Source organism: Podarcis erhardii (assembly GCF_964252035.2).
Source record: "Podarcis erhardii genome assembly, chromosome: 7".
Taxonomy (NCBI): Eukaryota; Metazoa; Chordata; class Lepidosauria; order Squamata; family Lacertidae; genus Podarcis; species Podarcis erhardii.
The window spans coordinates 9,730,794-9,743,910 of record NC_138511.1 but is presented as its reverse complement, the minus strand read 5'-3'; the positions used below and the strand labels follow the sequence as shown (position 1 = coordinate 9,743,910).

The 13,117-nt window shown below is 42.6% G+C and overlaps 1 protein-coding gene across 8 annotated transcripts in view; it reads left to right on the top strand.

The window, feature by feature from the left end:
* Positions 1-13,117, top strand: part of ATXN2 (ataxin 2) — a 63,316-nt gene that overhangs the window by 22,091 nt on the left and 28,108 nt on the right. For 4 of the 8 annotated variants that reach the window (XM_081868417.1, XM_081868418.1, XM_081868415.1 and 1 more), the window contains exons 5-9: positions 867-1,017; positions 5,984-6,108; positions 7,615-7,706; positions 8,484-8,681; positions 11,388-11,566. In XM_081868417.1, coding sequence (XP_081724543.1) covers positions 867-1,017; positions 5,984-6,108; positions 7,615-7,706; positions 8,484-8,681; positions 11,388-11,566 — 745 coding nt within the window. Of the gene's footprint in view, positions 1-866; positions 1,024-5,983; positions 6,109-7,614; positions 7,707-8,483; positions 8,682-11,387; positions 11,567-13,117 lie in introns of all 8 variants that reach the window. The other 4 variants (XM_081868413.1, XM_081868416.1, XM_081868412.1 and 1 more) reach the window with 1 other exon arrangement.

Here is a 13,117-nt window from a genome sequence, read left to right as displayed (position 1 = left end):
GTAGATTAGGAAGATTAAAAAAGCCTTCTCTTTTGGGCAGCCTTTTGAACAAGGTAAAAATACCTCACTGTCTATTGATGTGCTTTAATCTGAGCTGATCAGCAGGTTGTGTGAGTAGTAACATACCTCCACTTTTGCTTGTCACATTATGACCACATGCCTCTTGGTTCATTTTTCTCAATTTTTACATTTGTGCAGGCTAAATATCTGGAAACCCCACACTGATTTAGAAGATTTGAATTATGTGCATAACTTCCGCTCTCTTCAGACAATGGCTTGCAAATTAAAAGCTAGCTCTATTAGCATATCCTCGCTTCCCTGTTTCTCTCCAGGCCAATTTCCTCAATCTCTCTACTGTTAATCTTGGTTTTGTGCTATCTGTGCACTAGTTCAATTGTGGTTAATGCAAACCCTTAATATTTTTTTAATAAACCGGAAACTGAAGCCATTGTTTGGTTTATAAACCCACTGAAGCCAAGTTGCAATTGCCTGATACAAGTTCTCCATGGTTTGTGTTGGCATTCATGAAACAAATATTAATGCTAAAAGGGATGAAAATACTACCCTTGATAGGAAGAAGGGAAAGGAAAGCGGCATGCCTTCTGAGGTGTGCAGAGAGCTATAGTTATGTCTGCACTAGTTGTAAGGATATCAACAGCGCAAACCCAAGTCTTTGAGAAAACTTTCTAAACCGCCCCCCCCCCCCCGCCTTCCTGGGGCCTTTCAAATGTTTTGAATTGCAACTCACATCAACCCCGGCCAGCATGGGAGGGCACCAAGTTGTGGAAGGCTGTTCCAGGCCATCTGTTGAAACTTAAGTTCTTTCACATTAAGCTTGCTCAGTTCATGTTTCCCTTGCTTTTTAGTGTGATTTAGTGCTTGATGCAGCTCATCGAAAGACTGCAGAATCCAGCCCGGGTCCAAAACGAGAAGACATTATAGAGAGTATCTTGTTCAAGTCTTCGGATTTTGTGATGGTGCAGTTCAAAGACATGGATTCCAGTTATGCACGGAAAGGTACCTGTTTCTATATGTTAGAATGGTTTATGAAACTAGCTTCTCTTTTAAAAAATGTTCCTAAAGGCTTAGCTTGGCGTGTGTTTCTTTGTGGGAGGAAGGGGTTAGGCTGTAAGGAGCTGCCTTCTGTGGCATTGGAGTCTTAGTCCACACAGCTTCATACTGTCTACTGACTAGCAACTCCTCTTCTGGGGTTTTGAGGAAAGTTATTTCCCAGCTTTCTTACTCTGGAGCTGCCAGAGATTCGCCACAAGGCAATGTACACGTGGAGCATATGCTTTCCCACTATTGAACCCTCCAGAGGTTTGGCGCACCCAGTCTTTGCAACTACTCAGAAGGATTCAACCTCTTGCGCCGTTTATTGCTCCCTGCTGCAACACTTGACAAAAGCACCTTGCCCCTTGTAATCTGCCAGGCAGAGGAGGACAACTGTGGTAGCTGCGTTGTTACAGCAGAACAGCTACAGCTCTCCCCATGTTATGTAGTCACACAGTGGGGGTGGCTGATATTTTCAATTTAATCCAAGCATTCGGATTCTGGTGGCAGCTGTCTTCGATATTGTTTTCAAAACCCAGTGGGGAAGAAAATAAGTCTGTTTGGGCTCTTCTTTGGAGGATGTCTTTAGAAAAGTAGTGATAGTAACTTATTGACAGGAGGACTCAGCTTGGAGATCAAAGCCAGACTGGATTTATAAGGACAAAAGCAGCAGGCACCCGAACAGGTGAATAAATGTGGTGAAGTCTTAAATGTCCCAGAATTGTGAGCAATAGTTTAAAAGCAGGGCTGAGGAACCTTATTCCTGTCAAGGGCTGCATTCCCTCAGGGGTAATCTTTCAAGTGTTGCATGCCAGACATGGGCAGGGCAAGAGCCGAAAGCAGGCAGAGTTTGCAGCACTGCTGGATTGCTTAGCTTTCTCTCTGTCTCTCTGCTACTCCATCATGCTTGTGGTGTCTGCCTTTCAGCTTTCTCTGTCCACCTCCCCTTCCATTAGTACAGGTTAGAACTGATTGCTTGCAGAGGGCTTTTTCTTTGCTCCTTCCCTCACTCCATCCATCTCCAGTTTTTCCCTCTGTCTCTCCCTCGGAGATTCCGCCCCCCCCAGCCTGTGGCTCACTGTGAAGCTTTTCCCTCCAGGCTCACCATGTAACAACAGCCACGCCTCCTACTCCACCTGTCTCTCATTGTCACACAATGGAAGACAAAGCAGTTCTCAGGGGGTGGCCCCAGAGAGCAAGAGTGGGCCAACAATGTCTTGAATGCTGCAGGAAATTGGGGCGGGGGCACAGGTTCCCCATCAAGGTTTAAAATGACCTTTTGCAATCTTCATTTGTTGTGTTAGCATATTAAGTATTTGGAAAAAAGAATACTTTTAGTTCTCCTAGTACTGTATATTGCAACAGATGGCCAACTTACTTGATATACTCTGGGTTGACTGGCAATAACCTTCCAAAAACAACAACACCCCAAACAGATAAAGAGCTTAAAAGTGCACGTGCTAAATTAGTTTAACTAGTGAGTTCCCAAGTGCTATAAGGAAAACAGATGAATCTTGCCAAGGTTAAATATTGGAAGTATGAGAGATCTGTGTCTGCTAGGTAACCTGAGTTTTTTCTGACTGGTTTAACAGGAAGCTCCATTGTAGAACAAAGGAATTCCTGAGGATCCAGTAGCATGTGTGTTTATAACTGAGGGAGCGGAGACAGAGGGTGAGGAGGGAGTAACTAAATTCTGGCAGTCTTGACTAAGTGAGATTTAAAGGATTCCATGAGCTTAGTTTGCATCCCTGAAAGAAGTCATGGCGCTCCATTTCTTTTCTCTGGAGTGGGGTATGTGCGTTGAGAGTACAGTAATATCACAAGAGGGGTCTTGTTGAGCTTTTGACTGTTAATCATTTATAGATGCACTTTTCTCTATTATGACTAACTCACTTCTGATAACAGGAAATGCAGGACAGCTGACTGTTCTGTTCAGAGAGTAGCTAAACAGTGTCCAGAACGGGGAATGAGGAAGAAGCTTATTTTGCTACTGCATCAAAAACCAGCCACCCCGTGACTCTAAATTCCGTCTACCATAGTGGATCAGATTTGACAAAGGGAGGAGGGAGTAAGAGAGGGTGTATGTATGTATGTATGTATGTATGTATGTATGTATGTGATTTGGGGACCCACCAGGTAAACTTATTTTAGCACTGCACTTTGGCGCTTATCATACAGTGGTGCCCCGCAAGACGAACGCCTCGCAAGACGGAAAACCCGCTAGACGAAAGGGTTTTCCGTTTTGGAGGCGCTTCGCAAAACAAATTTCCCTATGGGCTTGCTTCGCAAGACGAAAATGTCTTGCGAGTTCCTGCGGGTTTTTTTCTCCTCCCCCCCCCCTTTTCCTAAGCCCTAAGCTGCTTATCAGCTGATCCGCTGATAAGCCGCTTATCAGCTGATCCGCTAAAAGCCGCTAAACCGCTAATAGCGCTAATCCGCTAAGCTGTCAGTGGGCTTGCTTCGCAAGACGAAAAAACCGCTATACGAAGAGCCTCACGGAACGGATTAATTTCATCTTGCGAGGCACCACTGTATTTTTGTGTTTGGGTTTTATTTTGGAAGATGGCACTACCAGTCAACCCAGAGTATATCAGGTACTGCAGGCTCCCTGTTATGAAATGGTAGGAGAACAAGGAGCACTCTTTTTTCAGGGTTCTGTTCCAAATTCATTATTTTAAAGCCTTCGACTCTATTCAGACAATCTTCTAAACCATGGACTTGGATGTGCCCCCCCCCCTTCCCTAAACAGCAGCAAGAAGAATTATTCCAGTTGTAGTTCATTGCAGTTTCCCTGAACTGGGAAAACTATGGTCTCCAAGCCGTGGTTTTGAATTTGTCCTTTGGTTTAGAGTTAGTGCTAAGCGTCATTTCTCAAAACTAGGAAGTTGAGGACAGAATTGGCATGTGAGGCTGCTGCTTGTTCCCAAGTCCTCCGTACTACAGTGTGGAAGATTACCTGAACTGAGTTGTAATAGTCAGTGGCCTGGCATGCACCCTCAAAATGTCACTGCTGCCCTAATCTTAATAAGGTCCTTTGCTTTAATAGCTTACATAGTTCATGCATTATTGCTTATGTTTTTCAAGCAAACTTTGGAAAACTCATCACATTTTCAGCTACTGCCTCCTGCCTCCCTGTTGCGAGATAAAATGTTGGTAGCTTTCTTGGCCCACTGTGATATTAGATATTTGAATGGTTGTTGAGCAGTAGTCCATGTACAGCAGTTTTCAAGCTGTGCTGCAGAACTCTGGGCTCCCTCTGAAAAACGTCTCTTTTTAAAAAAGCCTAATCCGAGACTGGAAAAAAAAAATCCTCAAATTTTAGTCACCAACCCCTTACAGGGATTGAGGGGATGAGGTGGGGGAAATACGTGCCTGCCATCAAACTAATAGGCTTTTTCAGATCCTGGAGTATCTGGTGGGTTTGCTGGAATGTGCCTTGTGACACAGTCATCATTCATGTTCCTAAGTTTGCGAGGGCACTGCAGTTACCTTACCTGCTACTTTTATTTGTGATATTTAATCATGGTGTGCTTGATTTTCCAAACTTCTAACCAAACAAAAAAGCTAATAGCCTTTGCTGCAGCTGTTAACTTTCTGGATCAGAATTCAAACCCTGAAGCTGTCCAAGCCATTTTTGTATTTACAGTATATTTAAGGAGCATTGGGATGTTCATCTAGCAATAAACAACTTATCCAGATTTTTGAGGCCATGGCGGTCAGTTTTCAAAGCACAAATGACACAATAAATGTTTGTGAAGGGATAGATAAGAGAATGCAAAATACGTGAATTTGCATCTGTGCTACTCTCTGACTGATTTTTATTTTCTTTCTTTTCCCATGTCTGTTGTAACTCCTTCAGAAGCAGGTAATATATTTGGCAGTCTTTTATTTCTGTACTTTGAATTTGCATATTTCTCTTTTAAAAAGTAGTATGTAATCCGTGTGTTTTATACTTGCTTACAGCTTTATGGCAGAAGAAATCATGCAGGTTGCAAATAATTGAAATTGGTTACAAGATTATTTTTGTATACAGGCAACTCCCAATTTACATGGGGATTACGTCCAAGGCACCACATGCTTAAGTGGAATTGCATATATTTGAAACACCATTGAAAAAGCCTGCAAACACCCTACCTCTTTCTTGTGACATTTTTGGGTAACTTCCGGGTTTGGTGCAATGTGTGTGGTCACAGTTCTAGCTGTGTGTAATTTACATTTATTTTAAAATATAAATATTTCCTCTTGCTACACACAGTATGAAGCCTAAAGCAATTGCATGAGAATTGTTTGTAGCCATGTGTTGATAAAGCAGTTTTGTTTTTGTTTTTTAAGTAACCAGGTTGCCAGGAATATCCCTTGGAGTGTGTGTCCCTACCCTTTTTTTGCTGCAACTTGGGGGGCTTCAGGTGCCTGGCCTTATTCTCCTTGCCATGTGTGAGATACAGAGAGTTGTAGACTGTGAAATCAGGTGGTGCAGCCTTCAGAGGGGGAGTCGTGCTAGTGTAACTTGTACTTAATAGGACTTATTTCTGAGTAGACATGCATAAGATTTGTACAGCTTTCTCAAGTGTTGCCACTGATGCTTCTGCCCAATGCTAGGGGTGCAGAGTTGGCTCTAAATTGGAAGTAAAATAAAGCAAACTTAAAGTGATGAGCTCCAGATTCATACTACTTTCCTGGTCATAGACACAGTCTTATGTAACTGAAGCAGTTCCAAAGTTTGTTTTTCAAGCCATAAGGTTGGTTACGTAAGCAATTTCTACAAAATATGTTAAGGGCTCCTGATTGTTGAAGTTTTGTCCTAATCTTGTTCAATTATTCCTTCATTCTGTGGAATCAAATGATTGGTTTTGGAATTTGAAGGTATATAGACTATTAACTAACTTGAACTGATGTTAGCATTGCATTAATTTTATTTTTTCAATTTCAGATGCTTTTACAGATTCTGCAATCAGTGCTAAAGTTAACGGTGAACACAAAGAAAAGGATCTTGAACCTTGGGATGGTGGAGAAGGCACTACTACAGATGAGCTTGAAGCTTTGGAAACCGATGTTGTGAGCATATCTTTGTCTTGGGTTGACATTTGAGGGAGGGCATGTAGTTTGAAGAAAAATCATCCAAGCAATATGGCATTTTTTGTTTTTGCACAAACCGCTCCAAAAAGAGCTGCCTTACTAGGGCAAGGCAGTGTTGTAACTGGGATTTTTTTTATAAAAAGAACATTAAGGATAGTGGGAACAGGGGTGGATTTGATTTAAATCACTAGTCAGTAAGACTTGATTTAATTTTTTTTTCCTCAGAAAGACATTCCTGCTGGTATAATCTTAATATTTACAATCAGATGAAGGTTTCGTTTTTGGAATAATAAATTTTCAGAGTAGTTTTTACAGTTGTATAAAAAATTACTGAGTTGGTTATACTATTAGAAATACCTAGATAATTGTGAAATTATTGTGAGGTTCAGTAAGTTAACTGTTTGTATTTGGACAACTTTTCTGCTGTGCTTTAGTGGAAGGAGAAAAATAATCATAACAATTAATAACAATTTCCTAAAAAACCAACTTAGACTGTATTTCAGCACACATGAAAAATTTAAAACAAATCCTTATTTCCTGATGGAAATAAGCCTTTGGACTATAATGTAATTTAAATAGAAAACTATCTTTAGAAAGATTTTTTCTTCCAAAAGCATTGATTTTTTTTAAAGCATTGATTTTTTTAAAGCATTGATTTTTATCCATCCTGGTGAGAACTAGTTAAAACAGGATTTTGCTGAACCCCTGTACCTTAAAGTTGAAGGAACTTCGTTTAAATTAAATTTTGTAGATTTAGTGCTAAATTGTTGACTAACTTCTGGAAGTGTCTGAGGTTTTTGTGTTGGGGGACAGGTTCTGTAAGACCTCACCTTTTCATACAGAAATATTTCATATATGTCATAGTTGTCATATGATAAAATTTCTGGATGCTTGTGCAGCCTTGCATTAGTGTGATTGTTCCTTGATTGGTGTGATTCCCTATTCTGCAAAATACCATGTCCTGCAGTCTCTAATCAAGCAGCTGCTCCAGGAGTTGTCTGTAAAATGTAATGAAGATGATTTTGAACAGCAGTTTGCTGAGAGATAGCCTTCACCCCCTAGCTCTGTGGCTTGACTCCAATAATCTTCCCAAATATGTTGTGTCTATAATAGTAATGCTTCTTTTTGACGCATACAGAACCAGTCAAAGCAAGGCAGACTATTGGTGTGTTTCATGAAGTGAATAATCTTCCTGTTTTACTAAAGATAATTTACGCAGCAGCTCTTGGGTAAAACATAGCTCAGCAGTTCAAAACATTCCAGGCCTTATGATTTATATCTGTAAAATGCAAAGATACTTCCGTAGGATTAGGGATGGGGAAGCTGTGGTCGTCCAGCAGTTGTTTGATTCCAGTTCTCCGCATAGCCAGTGCTCAGGGATGATGGGAGTTGTAGTCCGGCAATGTTTGGAGGGACACAAGATTCCCGCCCCTGCTTTAGATGACTTTTGAACTGTTGTGAATCCCAAGCTTCTTTTCCTTCTAGTCTAATGGATGGGATCCTAATGACATGTTTCGATACAATGAAGAAAACTATGGTGTAGTGTCAACTTACGACAGCAGTTTGTCTTCATATACGTAAGTTACAATAGGTGGTGTTATTTTTATTGTTCCTGTTTCATTTAGTCTGCAACATTAAGAATATTCCTCTAGGGTCTTTGCCTAGGAAGCTGGGGGGGGGGAGGATTTTATATTTTCTCTTCCCCCCTGCATGTGTCAGGGTGGATACAGGTTTCTGACGCATGTCAAACTTCATTCTTCTTTGGAGATAGTAGTAAAAAAAGAATTCTAAAGTTGAAACAGTTGCCAACATTCACCTGGTACATATTAACCAGTATAAACATAAAAAAACCAACAGATAGGGGAGGGAATTATTCGGAATAAGGTCAGTTTTGCCATCTGAATCCTATTTTACTGTAATCAGCATATCACAAATTTGACTGCTTAACGGGAAGCTTTGGGCAGTGCTATGTGTACTCTGGATTGTATCCCAATACTTCATTAATTGGCTTTGCCCTTGACAGCAAATCAACAGGATCAGGGTGCAGATTCGTTACCCCAAATGGTACAAATCCCAAATTCAACTTAATCAGGGAGTTGCTTTAAAGAAAAAAATGTGAAATACTGTGGTTCTGTGGCAGAGGAGTTCCTTTGCAGAGAAGATGACGGTGCAGACAGTATTTCCTGAAGGAAGCTGGTTGGGAAGTCACTGGCAGATGTGCTATTAAACCGTCATGCCACCATCAGATGGCTCCTCCGATGCTGCAATCTTAACACTATGGATTTTTTTTTGCTTGTATCGAGAGTTTAAAACCAATCTCCTTTTTTTACCTCTCCTTCTCCCCTTTGTTTTAGGGTACCCCTTGAGAGGGATAACTCCGAAGAATTTTTAAAAAGGGAAGCCAGAGCAACCCAGTTAGCAGAAGAAATTGAATCTAGCGCTCAGTACAAAGCTCGAGCTGCTTTGGAAAACGACGACCGGTCAGAAGAGGAAAAATACACAGCTGTTCAGAGAAGTGCTAGTGAGCGAGAAGGCCATGGTGTGACCCCCAGGTATCTAGCGGGGCAGCAGGGGGAAGTGGGGAATCACTACATTTTCATATAATTTTAGAAATAGGTATGGAATGGTTTTTACAGGCCAAGTAGTTTGGCGTTCATCTGTTGAGTTTCTGGATGACAGCATAGCTTCTCTGTAATCTTTGTACAGTTTATGGGGGAAAGGGATTGCTACATCTTACAAGGTTATTTTCCTACTTAAGGAGCGTTCTTCCTCTGAACTTGTATAAGGTTCCTCAATCTTCTGTGTGTACAGTGAAATCTGCATGAGGGTCCAGCTAAAATGGTTCAGTTGTAAGACTGGACTGCTTCTCTGTATTTTAAATTAGTGGAGATATTTGTATGTCTATACAGTGCTGCTTTTCTAGAAAAAGGTGCCTGAACTCACCATGAATGCCTCCCTTGTTCTCTTATCATGGCAATGGCACCCACCTGAGAGGTGCTGGAACCGAGTTTCAGCTCTACCTAGCTCCTAGCCGTGATTGGTCAAGCTACTGGTCAGGGCCAATTCTTTTTTTAAAAAAATATTTTTTATTAAGTTTCCATTTACCAATTAAACATATCAAACCAATTAATCCAAATTATAACAATACACATCATATAATCCAATTATTTCCCAATTGTAAATTTTTGTGATTTTTTGTGGGGGGTACCCATGCTTCTTGATCGGCAGGAGTCCAGTCCTCAAATATTTCTGCTGCTTTCATATTTACAATGATATTTTCAGTCCTTCTTCTCAATCCTTGTCGTTACTCATTTTCCTTTTCATTCACCTCCGAGTTATCTCCGCAAATGGGTTAAAAAAACAGTTACAGTGGTGCCTCGCAAGACGGAAATAATCCGTTCCGCGAGTCTCTTCATCTAGTGGTTTTTTCGTCTTGCGAAGCATCCCTATTAGCGGATTAGCGCTATTAGCGGTTTAGCGGCTTAGAAAAAGGGGGGGAAAGGGAAAAGACTCGCAAGATGTTTTCGTCTTACGAAGCAAGCCCATAGGGAAATTCGTCTTGCGAAGCGCCTCGAAAAACAGAAAACCCTTTCGTCTAGCGGGTTTTTCGTCTTGCGAGGCATTCGTCTTGCGGGGCACCACTGTATTTATATTTCTGTGTAGATTCTGTATTGCTCTCTCGTGAATTACTCTCATCCAGTAGTCCAGGCGTTTCCACTTGAGCGGGCAATCGCCATCTTGCCGTTCCGAGGAAATACAGTCTAAAAGCCCGCTCGTTAACTTTCCAGACCTGTTGCATCGTAAATTAGTCTTTTCCAGGAGGGCTGCCCCTTCCAGTTCACAATCCCATCCAGATAACAAATCTTCGGCTCGCCCTCCCTAAGACCAAACTCCCTGCAACAGATGTCTGTCCTTCTGTATCAAATCTCAATTCTTGCTGCGTCACAAAGAGAGCCTTTTCCCCCCCAAGTCCTTCACAGAATAAAACCTTTAAATTCATATTATTTTCCCCCACACAGCTCATTTTTAACCCCATTTGCCAATTAGTTATTGTGACGGATCTTCTGAGGGGGAGGGTTATTGGGTAATCACATGAAACAAGAAATAAAAAGTCATTTCCCCCTCCTTTCTGTTCCGTTGCCTTCCACATACCAGCATGTCTGTAGTATTTTGATGTAATCTTCCGTCTCAATCTTCTTCCTTTCAGTGGCCAAATTATTAGCAGATAAAACCTCCTGCCTCTCTCGAAGCATGTGCATTAGTTTCTCCAAATTTTTCCTTTTAAGTAATGCAACTAGTTTCGCTCCTGGAAGCAGCTTTGGAGGAGTGCCGAAACCCGCCGAGGGTTGTGCACCCAGTGCTTCGCACCCCCTCCTTCTTCCCCCTCACTTGGGGGTGATTTATGGCAACCACGGGTGAAAACTGTGTCTTTCCATTCCCTGGAGAGACGAGGGAGACTGATTTACTCCCCATAATCAGCCTCAAATTACCTCGTGCGGGCTGGATAGATGGTATTATCCGCCATCTTCCAAGGCGACCCTAGTGGCCCCCCGGTCAGGGCCAATTCTTATTTCCTTTTCTTCAATCCATCTCTCATGTAGCAGTGGGGGGCCTTAAGCTTTCCAGCCAGGCCTCTACTGTTGCATGTACATGCATTTGTGCGAGGATCCTTCTGAGCTGCCCTAACCATCTGCCTGAATCTAAGAGAACGAGGGAGGTGGGGGCGTATTTATTTGACCTGTACTAGGTGCGACCCCCAAAGCATCCAGGGAGACCGCTTGCCGTAGTTTTTTAGCACCTCCACAGGGGTGTGTGTGTGTGTGTGTACACACACACATACATGCATGTACAATTTGTTTGCATCTCATTCTTTTGTTCATCTTTCTATGTACTGATAACATTTTATTGTTTATGATTTCTGTATTTATTGGACATGTGTTAGTGGATTCATATGACAATGATGTCAGCAATACTGAGATGATCCCAAGTATTATTTTCAGAACCTAGCATTAAATGTCTCAATGTCCAGTATTGCTGGTGGCTCTGGGCTGTAATTTGTTGTCATTGTTGCATAGAAATAATGACAACTCTCCCAATTTGAAGCTAATGTGAATTGCTAATATCAAACATGTCCTGCTCCCTTTTATTCCTGAATATTTAAACATTTCCCTGCCCTTACGAACAAAGCAACATGTGATTTTAAGCCAAGAGCTGAAGTCCCATCTTACATCTCTCTTCCTCCCCCCTTTTTTCCTCAGGGAGAATAAGTACATTCCACCTGGACAGCGGAATAGAGATGTTCTTTCCTGGGGAACTGGAAGGCAGAATTCACCAAGGATGGGCCAGTCCAGTTCAGGCCCACCAATTTCAAGATCTGGGTCTCACTCATCGGACTACAGTTCTAACTCTGGAGCAGACCAAAGAGTAGTTAATGGAGGCAAGTGTTCATCATGACTGAAATAAGAAAGCTTTTCTAGAGAGAGCTCTCCATTGCTGGATCCCTGGGGTAGTAGCCCTTTGAAATAATGTCTCCTGTTGCATCCCACCACTAAAACAGAAAGAAACTAAAGCTGTGTTCATGGATATATAGTGAATTCCCTTTTGAAAACATCAAGCGAGTCCCTGTTGCATTAGAAAGGGCAGTTCTCTGACTCCCTTCATTGCTGTAATCCCAGTGTGGTCAGTAGGTCTACATCAGCTGAACTAGCCAACAAATGCTTTTGTTTAATCCACACTAAGTGTTGAAATAGAGATGGATCTGGTGGATGAGAAGAAAGGCAATCCAGCAGTCTTCTCTCTGGTTTGGCTCCTAACAACAACAACAACAACAACAACAACAACAACAACAACAACAACAACACCTTTATTGTCAATGTACAACCTGTGTACAATGAAATTAACTGAGCCCCCCACAAACACTCAGTCTCATTGCACTCTGTGTGCTTGTCGCACAACACTTCACACCTAGCACACTTGCTATCAGATGCTGCTTACAATAACTATGGCAATACCAGCAAACAGTTACTTTATGTATACATCAATAATAGCTGCAGCTTTTTGTGTTCTTAAAATTTAATTTCCAAAATTGGCATAAAGGAAATACATAGTCCAGTTAAAAACAAAACTGTAATTCACAGCGGCGTAGCATGGGTTGTCAGCACCCGGGGCAAGGCAAGTAATTTGCGCCCCCTAACCTGGGGCAAGGCAAGTAATTTGTCCCCCCTAACCCGGGGCAAGGCAAGTAATTTGCGCCCCTAACCTGCCGCCGCTGCCAGCTTCTTCTTGCTGCTGCCTGGGCTGGTCGGGTGTGGTTCTCTCCCGCGCTCAGCGCTGCGATGGGCGGCCGCTGCACTGTCCCTCCCCCAGATAGTCCCTCCCTCCCTCTCTCTCTGCTCCGCACTGCAACGCACGCCTGGCACCCTCCCCCTCCACAGTGGGCGGCGACCCGGCAGCTCGGATCGGATTCGCACAGCCAGCACTGCAGTGAGAGAGAGTGAGTGAGCCAGGTAGGGGCAGAGAGCTGCGAGTGCGAGCGCGCCCCCCCAATGTTGCGCCCGGTGCGGCTGGCCCCCCCTGCACCCCCCACGCTACGCCACTGGTAATTCATTTTTTTGTGTTGTAAGCTGCCCTAGGGGTCTTTGGCGCCATGTGTGGCAAGGTATATATTTCGCTAAAGAAATACAGCTCGTTTTTCTTAAGTGTGGGGGTTGGGGGAAGAAAAGGCCTGGACTGTACATTGATTTCAGGTAAGTGGCATTAACAAGACTTTGAACTTCAGCTGCTAAAAAAACAAATGATAGCTGTGTGGTACCTGCAAGATAAAATGAGGCTGAAGCCCACCAAGCACTCCTCCTGCTGCTGCTGCTCCTCTCTTTTTACATTAGGGGGTCCCATGAAGGGCCCCTGTTCAGATGAGCAATTAAGTCCATGCCTTGGACTTGTGTCTTTCTGTTGCTTCTTATATATTCCATGGAAGATCATCAAAGGC